Source organism: Mobula birostris, chromosome 7, assembly GCF_030028105.1.
Source record: "Mobula birostris isolate sMobBir1 chromosome 7, sMobBir1.hap1, whole genome shotgun sequence".
Lineage (NCBI taxonomy): Eukaryota > Metazoa > Chordata > Chondrichthyes > Myliobatiformes > Myliobatidae > Mobula > Mobula birostris.
Window position 1 is genome coordinate 5,727,714 of NC_092376.1, and position 14,451 is coordinate 5,742,164.

At 44.4% G+C, this 14,451-nt stretch overlaps 1 protein-coding gene across 6 annotated transcripts in view; it reads left to right on the forward strand.

Moving 5' to 3' along the window:
- Positions 1-14,451, forward strand: part of LOC140199980 (cGMP-dependent 3',5'-cyclic phosphodiesterase) — a 343,544-nt gene that overhangs the window by 166,948 nt on the left and 162,145 nt on the right. For all 6 annotated transcript variants that reach the window (XM_072262534.1, XM_072262539.1, XM_072262536.1 and 3 more), the window contains 2 exons: positions 4,211-4,300; positions 8,554-8,645. In XM_072262534.1, coding sequence (XP_072118635.1) covers positions 4,211-4,300; positions 8,554-8,645 — 182 coding nt within the window. The remainder of the gene's footprint in view (positions 1-4,210; positions 4,301-8,553; positions 8,646-14,451) is intronic.

Genomic DNA, 14,451 nt, shown 5'->3' on the forward strand with positions numbered 1-14,451 from the left:
ATTGTCCAAACTTCTCTTAAACATTGAAATCGAGCTCACATGTACCACTTGTGCTGGCAGTTTGTTCCACGCTCTCACAACCCTCTGAGTGAAGAAGTTTCCCGTCAAGTTCCTCTTAAACTTTTCACCTTTCACACTTAACCCATGACCTCTAGTTGTAGTCCCACCCAACCTCAGTGGAAAAAGCCTGCTTGCATTTACCCTATCTATACCCTCATAATTTTGTATGCCTCCATTAAATCTCCCCTCAATCTTCAATGTTCTAGGAATTAAGTTCTAACCTATTCAATCTTTCCTTATAACTCATGTCCTCCAGACCCAGCAACATCCTTGTAAATTTTCTCTGCACTCTTTCAATCTTATTTACATCTTTCCTGTAGGTAGGTGACCAAAACTGCACACAATACTTCAAATTTGGCCTCACCAGCGTTTTATACAATTCAACATACACAATATTTTGATCTATGAAGGTCAATGTGCCAAAAGCTTTCTTTATGACCCTATCTACCTGTGATGCCACTTCGAATGAATTATGGACCTGTATTTCCAGATCCCTTCATCCTACCACACTCCTCCATGCCCTAACGTTCACTGTGTAAGACCTACCTGGTTTGTCCAGGTAATACCTCACACTTTTCTGCATTAAATTCCATCTGCCAATTTTCAGCCCATTGTTCCAGTTGCACCAGTTCCCGCTGCAAACTCTGGTAGTCTTCCGCACTGTCCACTACATACCCAATCTTGATGTCATCCAAAAAGTAATTAAGTGCATTGAAGCTGTAGTAAATGATTTTTTTGTTGTCTTTGTGCTTTAAAGTGTAAAACATTGTTTGAAGACAGGAGAAATGGATCCTCCAAAAAGATCTAAACACAAGAGATTCTGCAGATGCTGGAAATCCAGAACAACACGGGATTAAAGACCTTTTATATCTTCCAGCTACAGTCTCTGTGTGGTTCGCTTCAGCAGTCACGGCAGACTGTTTCTCTCTTCACAGATGGTGCCTGACCCTGATGGATGTTTTCTGCATTTTTTTATTTTTATGGATATTGTTGACTAATTTGTCTCATGGCATGGCACAGAGGGAGCTTCAGGTCTGCCTGTGTTTCGATCGAACAATAGGTTTTCAGATTTGTCTCCATGACACAGAAAGACATAAACACCGATTATCTGCTTAGAATGAAAAAACTGCTTAATAGGACAGAACAGAGTGAGCATCAAAATCCTTATCTAATGCGGGCCCCTCTCACAGCAGCACACCTCCCACTCAATCCGCAGTGTGGTTTCTGACCAGTATGTATTGAAGCCCCAAAAAACTACCCTCAATTCCCCCACCCTAAACATTCTACTTTTATACCCTTTCCACTGATATGAAATAGAACCATAGAACCATAGAACACTACAGCACAGAAAACAGGCCATTCGGCCCTTCTAGTCTGTGCCAAAATATTATTCCGCTAGTCCCATTGACCTGCATTCAGTCCATAACCCTCCAGACCTCAATAAGTGGACCATCTCAATCCAGTGAACCAGACCACTCATCACTTGTCACCACTCTTCATGAGTCCCACCCTTGTGTTCAACTAACCCTCATATTCCCCCGGTAGTATCACACTGTATGGGTGTTCTCCCAGAGCAATAATCAAAGTTCTGCCACGTTCAAGGCCACAGTAGTGGCGAGACATTCGACAAACACAAAGAAACATACAATACTGTGCAAAAGTCTTAGGCAATTATACAGTGCCTGTTAAAAGTATTCACCCCCCCTTGGAAATTTTCATGTTCTATTATTTTACAACTTTAATTCACAATGGATTTAATTTGGCTTTTTTGACATTGATCAACAGTGTCCAAATGCAAGCAGATCTCTACAAAGTGATCTAAGTTAATTACAAATACAAAACACAAAATAATTGATTGCATAAGTATTCACCCCCTTTAATATGTCACACCAAATCAGCACAGATGCAGCCAATTGTTTTTGGAAGTCACATAATTGATTAAATGGAGACCTGGGTGCAGTCAGGGGTGTCTCAATTGATTGTAGCAAAAATACACCTGTATCTGGAAGGTCCAACTGCTGGTGAATCAATATAGAACATAGAACATAGAATAGTACAGCACAGTACAGGCCCTTCAGCCCACAATGTTGTGCCGACCCTCAAACCCTGCCTCCCATATAAGCCCTCACCTTAAATTCCTCCATATACCTGTCTAGTGGTCTCTTAAACTTCACTAGTGTATCTGCCTCCACCACTGACTCAGGCAGTGCATTCCACGCACCAACCACTCTCTGAGTAAAAAACCTTCCTCTAATATTCCCCTTGAACTTCCCACCCCTTACCTTAAAGCCATGTCCTCTTGTATTGAGCAGTGGTGCCCTGGGGTAGAGGCGCTGGCTATCCACTCTATCTAATCCTCTTATTATCTTGTACACAAATCCTGGCAAAAACTACACCATGAGGACAAAGGAAACCAGTCAGCTCCACAAAAAAGATTATTGAAAAACATAAGTCAGGAGATGGATAGAAGAATATTTCCAAGATGCAAATCTCCAATATCCCTTGGAGTACAGTTAAGTCAATTATCAAGAAATGGAGAAAGAATATGGTACAGCTGTAAATCTGCCGAGGACAGGCCACCCTCAGAAACTGAGTTACCGTGCAAGAAGTGGACTAGTGAGGGAGGCCACCAAGAGACCCATGACAACTCTGGAAGAGTTATAAGTTTCAGTGGCTGAGATGGGAGAGATTGCGCATACAACAACTGCTGCCCGGGTGCTTCACCAGTCGCAGCTTTATGGGAGACTGGCAAAGAGAAAGCCGCTGTTGAAAAAAGAAACTCGGCTAGAGTTTGCCAGAAGACACGTAGGAAACCCTGAAGACAGCTGGAAGAAGGTTCTATGGTCTGATGAAACCAAAATTGAGCTTTTTGGCCATCAGACTAAATGCTATGTTTGCTTAAACCAAACACTGCACATCATCAAAAACACACCATCCCTACCGTGAAGCATGGCGGTGATTGCATCATGCTGTGGGGATGCTTCGCTGCAGCAGGCCCTGAAAGGCTTGTGAAGCTAGAGGGTAAAATGAATGCAGCAAAATACATGGAATTCCTGGAGGAAAACCTGTTGCAGTCTGCAAGAGAACTGTGACTTGGGAGAAGGGTTTCTTTTCCAGCAGGAAAATGACCCCAAGCATAAAGCCAAAGCTACACAGGAATGGCTTCAAAACAACAAAGTTAATGTCCTGGAGTGGCCAAGTCAGAGTCCAGACCTCAATCCAATCTAGAATTTGTGGCTGGGTATGAAAATGGCTGTTCACTCACGATCCCCATGCAATCTGACAGAGTTTGAGCAGACTTGTAAAGAAGAATGGGGAAAAACTGCAGTGTCCAGATGTGCAAAGCTGATAGAGACCGATCCACACAGACTCAAGGCTGTAATTGCTGCCAAAGGTGCATCCACTAAATACTGACTTGAAGGGGGTGAAAACTTATGCAATCAAATATTTTGTTTTTTTTATCGTTTTAATTGACTTAGATCACTTTGTAGACATCTGTTTTCACTTTGACACGAAGGAATTTTCTCTGTTGATCAGTGTCAAAAAAGCCAAATTGAATCAACTGTGATTCAATGTTGTAAAACTGTAAAGTATGAAAACTTCCAAGGGGGCAGAGGGTGAATAATTTTTATAGCACTGTATATATAGGTAGGGTACCTAAAATTTTGCAAGTACTGTAATTCTCAACACGGAGCAGAGAGCGAGTTTATAAACTTGGCGGAAGCAAAGGATGTCGGGAATGACAATGGTCGAGCGCTGTGGGAGGGGTTTAGGACAGGTGGCAGAGAAGGAGTACCAGGAGTGGGCAGGAAGTGGTGTGGGTGCAGACACACCAAGCCCTGAGACACCAGGCAAGCTAATTTAATTTCAAGCAATTGGTTTATTGATCATTACAGAATGTCTCTCTGGTGCTTCTCGTTCACCCGCCTCTCCCTTCCTCTCTCCCGACCATGATTCTCCTCTCCCTGCTGCTTTCCCACTCTCAGTCCAAAATAGAGACCCATATCAGAATCAGGTTTACCATCACTCACATATGTCATGAAATTTGTTCTTTTTGTGGCAGCGGTGCAGTGCAATACATAAAATTACCACAGCTCTGTGTTGTAGTGTCAAAGTTAAACATTGATCTATCCTCTCTTTTATCTTGCAGGAATCTCTTCTTCATCTCGCCTCAGTCATCGATACTATCTCTCTACGAGCTGTCATCAGCGATGCCCTGTCAACGGTCCTCCCCAAAGTGGTAAGTTCCAAATTTGTAGCTCCCTCATTTCAGTTGGAAGTTATGTTGCAGCTTAAAAAAACTCCCTCTCCTTCCCCTCTTTTTCTGTTCCATACTCTGGCTTCTTACCTCTTCTCACCTGCCGATCACCTCCTCCTCTTGCTCCTATGGTCCACCCTCCTGTCCTGCCAGCTTCCACTTCTTCAGCCCTTTCATCTTCTAACTAGCCTCCTTCCCCTCCCCCACCTTTCCATTCTGGTGTCTTCTGCCTTCCTGAGTGAGCGCCTCGTCCCAAAACATCGACTGTTTATTCTTTTCTGTAGATGCTGTTCGACCTGCTGAGTCCCTGCAGTAGTTTGTGTGTGTCGTTTATTAAACTGTGGTTAGTTTGGCTGTGTTGTTCATTAAACTGCAGTTAGTTTGTGTGTGTGTTGTTTATTAAACTGTGGTTAGTTTGGGTGTGTTGTTTATTAAACTGTAGTTAGGCTGCATCTGGAGCGTTGCATGCATTTCTGGTCATCCAGCTATGAGAAGGGTTCACCAGGATGCAGCCTGGATTAGAGAGTGTGAGCTATACCGAGTGAGGGAACAAACTCAGAGTGCCGGAGGCTGAGGGACCTGATGGAAGTTCATACAATTATAAGAGGCATAAATAGGGTTGAAATGTCTTATAAGAGAGGGCTTGAATTTAAGGCCAGAGGGGGAATGCATACAGGAGATGGGAGGGGCAACTTTTCTACACAGAGTGGTGGGTGCCTGGAATACGCTGCCTGGGGTGGTGGTAGAGGCAGAAACTTTAGAGACTTATAGGAGACGTTTAAATAATTTTTATAGATGCACCGTAGAAAGCATTCTTCTAGGGTGCATCACAACCTGGTATGGAAGTTGTCCTGTCCAAGACTGGAAGAAGCTGCAGAAGATCGTGAACACGGCGCAGCACATCACACAAACCAATCTTCCATCCGTGGACTCACTTTACACCGCATGTTGTCGGAGCAGTGCTGCCAGGATAATCAAGGGCATGACCCACCCAGCCAACACAACTTTCGTCCCTCTTCCCTCCGGGAGAAGGCTCAGGAACTTGAAGACTCGTATGGCCAGATTTGGGAACAGCTTCTTTCCAAATGTGATAAAACTGCTGAACGGATCCTGACCCAGATCTGGGCCGTACCCTCCAAATATCTGGACCTGCCTCTCGGTTTTTTTGCACTACCTTATTTCCCATTTTTCCATTTTCTATTTATGATTTATAATTTAAATTTTTAATATTTACCATTGATTTGTAATCCAGGGAGCGGGAATCGCAGAATCAAATATCGCTGTGATGATTGTACGCTCTAGTATCAATTGTTTGGCGACAAGAAAGTAAAGTAAAATAAATAGGCACATGGATGTGAGGAAAATGGAAGGATACGGACATTGTGAAGACAGAAAAGATTAGTTGTCCATCTGATTACTAATTTAATTGGTTCATCATTGTGGGCTGAAGGGGCTGTTCCTGTGCTGTTTTATAAGGTTTTTCATCGTCTGTAGTTCCACCACCAACCCCGCCCCCCCCAAAGTCCCACACCAGTATAGCTGATGTAAAAGATATGTTGGCGAGGGTCCCAAGGAGGTTCATGAGAATGATCCTGGGAATGAGAGGGTTAAAGTATGAGCAGCATTTGATGGCTCTGAGCCTGTATGCACTGGAATTTAGAAGAAAACTCCAGCGGGCATGAGGAGGGATCTCAGTGAAACCTATCGAATATTGGAAGGCCTAGATAGAGTGAATGTTGATAGTCATAGTGCTTCATTGATCCCGGGGGAAATTGGTTTTCGTTACAGTTGCACCATAAATAATTAAATAGTAATAAAACCACAAATAGTTAAATGGTAATATGTAAATTGTGCCAGGAAATAAGTCCAGGACCAGCCTATTGGCTCAGGGTGTCTGACCCTCCAAAGGAGGAGTTGTAAAGTTTGATGGCCACAGGCAGGAATGACTTCCTATGACGCTCTGTGTTGCATCTCGGTGGAATGAGTCTCTGGCTGAATGTACTCCTGTGCCCAACCAGTACATTATGTAGTGAATGGGAGACATCGTCCAAGATGGCATGCAACTTGGACAGCATCCTCTTTTCAGACACCACCGTCAGAGAGTCCAGTTCTATCCCCACAACATCACTGGCCTTACGAATGAGTTTGTTGATCCTGTTGGTGTCTGCTACCCTCAGCCTGCTGCCCCAGCACACAACAGCAAACATGATCACACTGGCCACCACAGACTCGAGAGGGCGTTTCCTACAGTGGGTGAGTCTAGGACCAGAGGGCACAACCTCAGACTTGGGGAGCATCCATTTAGAACAGAGTTGAGGAGGAATTTCTTTAGCCAGAGGGTGGTGAATCTATGGAATTCATTGCCACAGATGGCTGTGTAGGCTAAGTCATTGGGTATACTTAAAGCGAAGATTAATAGATTCTTGATTCTTCATGGCATCAAAGCTTTAGGGGAAAAGGAAAGAGAGTGGGGTTGAGAGGGATAATAAATCAGCCATGAGGGAATGGTGGAGCAGAATCAATGGGCTGAATGGCCTCATTCTGCTCCTATGTCTTATGGTATCTTGTGCCATTCCTTCACCACCACTGGGTCTAAATCTGGAACTTGGTCCCCAACAACACTGTGGATACATCATTACCAGAATGAGAGGCGGCATGGTAGCATAGCGTGTTAGTGCAGCAGTATTACAGCTCCAGTGACCCGTGTTCAATTCCTGTGGCTGCCTGTAAGGAGTTTATACGTTCTCCCTGTGGCCATGTGGGTTTCCCCTGGGTACTCAGTTGCCTCCCACCGAAATGTCGACTCCTCATTCCCCTCCATAGATGCTGCCTGACCTGCTGAATTCCTCCAGCCTTCTGCGTGTGTTGCTCTGCAGGCTCATTGGGTCAGAAGATCCTGATACCATGCTGTATCTCTAAATAAAAATGAAGAATAAATAAGGAATGGGAGTGGTTTGAGAAAGCACTTTACCTCCACGTTGTCAGGGCGCAGTTAGGGATGGGTGATAAATGCTGGTTTGCCAATGGTACAACTTCTAGATGAATAAGCTCAATCAAAAATTGCTTTACTAAACCACTCCATGTAATAAAAGAGCAGAGAGAATTCCTTGGTCCGAGGTTTCCGAACTCTGTGAACTTCTGGATGTGGTAGTGTAGCAGTTAGCGCGACCCTATTAAAACCCAGGGTGTTCTGGAGTTTGGAGTTTAATTCCAGCATCCTCTGTAAGGAAGTTTGAATATTCCTTACTGTGTACGGATGGGTTTCCTCCCACAGTCCAAAGACATGTGGGTGGATAGGTTGATAGGTTACTTCGTCACTGCAAATTGTCCCGTGATTGGGCGAGGGTTAAATCAGCGGGTTGCTTGGCAGTGCAGTTCAAAGAGCCAGAATGGCCTGTTGGCACTGTACCTATGAATGAATGAACAAACAAATAAATAAGTAAATAAACAAACAAACAAGTAAGTCACCTCATTATAGGAAGGATGTGGAAGCTTTAGAGAGGGTGCAGAGATTTACCAGGATGCAGCCTGGATTAGAGAGTGTTGTTGAGTGAGCTCAGGCTTTTGTCTGTGGAGCGAGGGAGGGTGGGAGGTGACCTGTTAGAGGTGTACAAGATGATAAGAGGCATCAATTGGGTGGACAGCCAGGGTGGAAATTCAAGGGTAAGTAACTTTAAAACTATAGTGGGTGGTGGGAGGGGATGTCTGAGATATTTAGGAGTGGTGATGGAGGCAGATACACTAGGGGCATTTAAAAATCTTATAAAAAGGCATATGGATGAAAGAAAAATGGAGGGTGTGTGAGAGGGAAGGGTCAGGTTGATCTTGGAATAGGTTAAAAGCTCGGCACAGCATTGTGGGCTGAATGGCCTGTACTGTGCTGTAGTGTTCTGTACTCTATCGTCGACCAGGGAATATGGAGAGAAGGTGGTCAGCATCGGACACAGTGGGGAGAGAGGGAAGGAGTTCTGCTGCGAGACACAGTGACCTGGGGTGTGCTGACTGGGAGGGTGGTCAAGAAAGACTTCAGGACTCTCAAATTTGAGAAGTGCTCAAAATCAGGGAAACTGCAAGATGGGATAGTGCAGGATGGGAGAGGGTCTTTTGAATGGGCAGTGCAGATATGATGGATTGAACAGCCTTAATGTATGCTGACAGGGCCTAAGAAGGAATGAAGTTGCTGATGATGTCGATGTGACGTTATTGACCTCTTCTAATCTGTCCACCCTCTGCAGGAGAGCATCTACATCTACCTTCTGGATGTCAAATCAAGCAAACTGCTGTGTGACAACCCCCCACACGAGATGTCCAAGGAGGGGAGGCTCAGGTAAATGACTGTGAGCGAGAGCAGGTTCATGAGAATGATCCCGGGAATGAAAGGGTTAATGTATTGAGCGGCGTTTGATGGCTCTGGGCTTGAACTCGCTGAAGTTTAGAAAAATGAGGGAGGATCTCTTTGAAACCCACTGAATATTGATATACTTATAGAGCTGGTGAGGAGAGAATGTTTCCTATAGAGGGAGAGTCAAGGACCAGAGGGCACAGCCTCAGAATACAAGGATGTCTGTTTAGAACAGAGACGAGGAGGAATTTCTTTAGCCAGAGGGTGGTGAATTTGTTGAATTCATTCCCAAAGATGCTGTGGAAGCCAAGTCAATGAGTATATTTAAAGCGGAAGTTGATAGTTTCTTGATTAGTCGGGGCATCAAAGATTATTGGGAGACGGCGAGAGAATGGGTTGAGAGGAGTAATAAATCAACCATGATCAAATGCTGGAGCAGACCCGACGGTTTTGAGTGGCCTAATTCTGCTCCTGTGCCTCATGGTCTTATGGAGGTGCCAGAGTTTGCCGTCAGTGTCTAGGGAATGCTCCAGTTCTGTCACTGGAAAGGAGGTCAACTGAGATATATTAGACACAGTCAAAGATGAGACGAAAATTGTGGGAACGCTATGTTGGCGCCAGAATACACTTGCAGGCTGCCCCAAGTGCTTCCTCAGATGTGTTGGTTGTTAACATATATGAAGCATTTCACTGTGTGTTTGGACGTACACACGGTAAATAAAGAATCTGAATTTTATCTGAATCTCGGTCTGATGCAGCGAGGAGTGTAAATAGAATCCATGGAGTGGAGTCTGGTTTCTATGATGTGCTGAGCTGTGTCCACAACTCTCTGCAGTTTCCTGCGGTCACAGGCAGAGCAGTTGCCGCCCCGAGCCATGATTCGTCCAGATAGGATGCTTTCTGTGGTGTATTGCGGAAAGTCTTTGAGACTTGCTGAATTTCTTTAACGTCCTGGAGAGGTAGAGGCATTGGTGAGCTTTCTTGTCCATGGCAGCTAGTGGTTGACCATAGGAGTTCTCCATCCTCGGTTAACAACTCTGTTCCTTGTTCAATATACATGTGATTGATAAATGAACCTGAATCTAAACCCTACACACACATACACACACACACACACACACACAATTGCACACTCATACCTGTTTCCGTGTCACACTGACTGACCTGTCACTTCTCACTGGGTGCAGCCCAGCCCAGGCTGGCGATGTAGAGATGAGCTGAGGTGTCGGTGACAGGTGTCGATGGGGAAGTGACATGGTGTGGTGAGGGAGGGAAGCGGTGAGAAACCCTGTTGATAGACCCTGTGATCTGTAGTCCCTGATATTCTACATCTGGCCTGTCCTCTGATATAGGTCCAGCACAATAAACAATGACTCATCATCGGAGGAGGAAATGAGATCCCTTCTTTTAATTAAACAGAGACCTGCTCGTGATATATCTCTACCCAGCTATCTGTCTCAGCGAGAGCGAGAGCAGGATGCCATTAAATTAATAAATTACCCCGCACTCTACGAGCTGGGGAAGTTGGTGACACCATAACCTTCATCTTCAGTAGGTATGACATGAATTAATAAGTATCTCCTGCCCTTCACTTGGAGAGAAGCGGTCATCTATCTTTCCTGAGTTACTGCCTCCAGCTGGCTACTGTCTCTCTTTCATTAACACTTTCCTCTGACCTGCGGCTCAGATTATCTGTCAGTACACATCAGTGTCACACTTTCACGTCCGCCATCTCACCTAATACTAACCGGAAGAGTGACCTAGTAAACTGGTAAATTGGTTTATTATTGTCGTGTGTATTGACGTACAGTGAAAAGCTTGGTGTGCTCACTGTCCATACAGATCATTTAATCTGAATCAGAATCAGTTTTAATATTTACTTATTTCTAATGATATTCAAATACAGCGTGGAACAGGCCCTTCTGGGCCTTTCAGACGGCCGCCCAGCGGCCCCCCATTTAACCTTAGCGCAGTTGTAGGCCGATTTTCAAAGACCAGTTAACTCTCTCAGTGGTATGTCTTTGGACTGTGGGAGGAAACCAGAGCACCTGGGGAAGCTCATGTGCTCAGAGGGAGGATGCACAGACTCCTTACAGATGATGTCAGAACCGAACTCTGATACCCCTGACCTGTAATAGCGTCGCGCTAACCGCTACTCTACCGTGGCGCCCACTGGCATATGTTGTGAAAGTTGTTGTTTTTCAGCAGCAGTACAGTGCAATACAAACAGTAATAATAAAAAAAACTATAAATTGAATAAATATATAGAGAAAAAATTAAATTAAATAATTAGTGCAAAAAAAAGGAGAAAAAATTAGTGAGGTAGTGTAACACACATCAAAGTTGCTGGTGCACCCACTGTGATTAGGACCGGAACCCATTTCTCTCCCTGCAAGACCTCTCTTCTTATTTAAAAAGGTTTTTTTTAAAAAAGACGCCTCTGTTTGTAAAGCACTCGCGCAGTCCGTCTTGTGTATATAGCGTCGGCTGCACATTGTACATTCTTCGTGATGGCTGGTCTTGGGGCCAGCATGCATGCACGCACATGCACACACACACACACACACACACACACACACACACGCACGCACACACACACACACACACGCACGCACACACACACACACACACACACACACGCACACACACACACACACACACACACACACACACACGCACACATACACACACACACACGCACACACACGTACCCCTTGCCCCTCCTGACAGACTTTCTTAAAACATTGTAATTAATATTCCAAGTGTAAGTAATTTGTTATAACTATTTTTTTTTCCTTTTATGCCTTTTTTTTGTCTATTTCATGGTCCCGCTAGAAATAAAAGTTTAGAGATGTGTTTAAAAAAAAAGTTGCTGGTGATCACAGCAGGCCAGGCAGCATCTCTAGGAAGAGGTACAGTCGATGTTTCAGGCCGAGACCCTTCGTCAGAACTAACTCTTCCTAGAGATGCTGCCTGGCCTGCTGCGTTCACCAGCAACTTTGATGTGTGTTGCTTGAATTTCCAGCATCTGCTGAATTTCTCGCCTGAGGTAGTGTACATGGACCGGTCAGAAATCTGATGGCGGAGGGGAAGAAGCTGTTCCCAAATTATTGAGTGCGTGTCTTCAGGCTCCCTGATGGTAGCAATGAGAAGAGGGCATGTCCTGGGTGATGGGGGTCCTTAATGACAGATGCCGCCTTTCTGAGGCATCGCCTTTTGAAGGTGTCCTGGATGCTGGGGAGGCCAGTGCCCATACCAGAGCTGGTTGTGTTTGCAGCTTTTCCCGATCCTCTGCATTGCAGTAAAAACAATCGCTGAACTATATCAGCTCGATTGCGAGAATGTGGCAAATGCACATGTAACTGATCGAGCCTGCGGTGAATTGATTGGCCCCCCTACACATAGAGGGCTCTCTTTTCTGGGCGTGGGCTTTCGAGTGCGCACATTTTTTTTGTATTGGCAGGCCCTCTCTGTTGCTCCCACACTCCTAAGTTCTCCAATGTGTACTGTTAATAACATGACTCAGTAAAAACATTTAATCACTGTATGTTTCGATGTACACGTGATAAATAAATCTGAATCAGAATCTGTTGCTCAGGCAGCTCTATCATGATCACAAGCCCTCCCAGCACCGAGGACATCTTCAAGGAGCGGTGCCTCAAAAAGGCAGCATCCATCATTAAGGACCCCCATCACCCAGGACATGCCCTCTTCTCATTGCTACCATCAGGGAGGAGGTACAGGAGTCTGAAGACACACACTCAATGACTCAGGAACAGCTTCTTCCCCTCTGCCAGCTGATTTCTAAATGGACAATGAACCCATGAACACCACCTCACTACTTTTTTTCTCTTTTTGCACTACTTATTTAATTTAACTTCTGCTTACTGTAATTTACGGTTTTTATTATGTATTGCATTGCACTGCTGCAGAGCAGCAGATTTCATGACATATGCTGGTGATATTAAACCTGACTCTGATTGAGTTCCTCCAGCACTTTGTGTGTGTGGCTCTGGATTTCCAGCATCTGCAGAATCTGTTGTGATTGTGAAAACCCACACCAGAATGTAGAGTGAAGTGTTAGAGTTACGGATGGTGCTGGCTGACCCTCTGGTCCTGGTAAATTGTGAGGCCAAAAGCTGATCTCGTTTTACTAGGGTGTGCAGACATTCATAAAGTAGACAGTGTCTTTTCCCAGGGTTTTAACAACATTTAGTCCAAATCATTCTAGGAATGAAAGAGTTATAATATGAGGAGCATTTGATGGCTCTGGGCCTATACTCGCTGGAGTTTGGAAGAATCGGGGGAATCTCATTGCAACCTATCGAATACACTGAACAACAGAGATTTTGCTTCCCGAATGCTTTTGGGTGTATCCAGCAGATTTTGGGCTCTGATCATGAAAATCACCATGAAATTTCCCTATCGCACACCATTTCTTTTTGAAATATGCTTTATTTGTTATTTCAATTCATAATTCAATTCAATTAAAATGTTGCTGACAATGCAAGCTGAAAAGTTTTCTGCCTTGTCCAGGCATGCCTGGGCATACTTAGTCAGGGCAGATTTTTGAAAGGCTATAAAGGCATCACGTACACACCGTTCTACATTCACACCTACGTCAGTTTGCAATCACATTGACGTGCATGCTCTACCTGCATATCATATGTGTGTACTCATCACTATAAAGTAATTGTATTTTCAGGAGTGTTTGTGATAGCATACCAGTATGGTATGTTTGTGGCATTATATTTCTGTTACATCTGAAGCTTTGATAGAGTGGATATGGAGAGGATGTTTCCTGGAGGGGGTGGGGGGAGGGAGGGAGTCCAGGACCAGAGGACACAGCCTCAGAATAGAGGGTGAACATTTAGAACAGGGATGAGGAGGAATTCCTTTGCCAGAGGATGGTGAATCTGTGGAATTCATTGCCAGAGACAGCTGTGGAAGCCAGGTCATGGGGTATATTTAAAGTGGAGGTTGATCGGTTCTTTTTTAGTAAGGACATCAAAAGTAACGGGGAGAAGGCAGGAGATTGGGGTCGATAGGGAAAATAAATCAGCTATCATAGAATGGTGGAGCAGACTCTGAATGGCCTAATTCTGCTCCTATGCCTTATGGTCTTATCTAAACATAAAGTTCCAAGTAAATTTATTATCAGAGTACATATACGTCACCATGTACAACCCTTCTTGTGTACTTAAATCCAAAGAAGTACAATAAAATCAATGAAAAACCACACACATCATAATGGACAAACAGCCAATGTGCAAAAGACAACTGTGCAAATACGAAAAAGAAAATAAAGCTAAATAATAATTATAATATTCAAATAAAGATATATAATATGCAAATAAAAATAATAAAGATATTTCACTTCATTCGCTTCATAAATAAGTATTGAGAACATGAGATGAAGAGTCCTTGAAAGTGAGCTTGTAGGTTGTGCAATCAGTTCAGAATTGAAGTGAGTGACGTTATCCCCTCTGGTTCAAAAGCCTGATGGTTGAGGGGTAGTAATTGTTTCTGAACCTGATCCTGTGAGTCCTAAGGCTCCTGTACCTTCTTCCTGATGGCAGCAGTGAGAAGCGAGGGTGACCTGGGTGGTGACGGTCCTTGATGATGGATGCCGTCTTCTTGGTTCACTGTCTCCTGTAGATACTACCAAAGGTGGGCCACCAGGGCCATACCTGTGACAGACTGGACTGTGCGTACAGAGGTGAGCCAAAAATTAAATCCCTTTGTGGAGGAACCGTAAACCTGAACAAAGCACAAGAGAATCTGTAGGTGC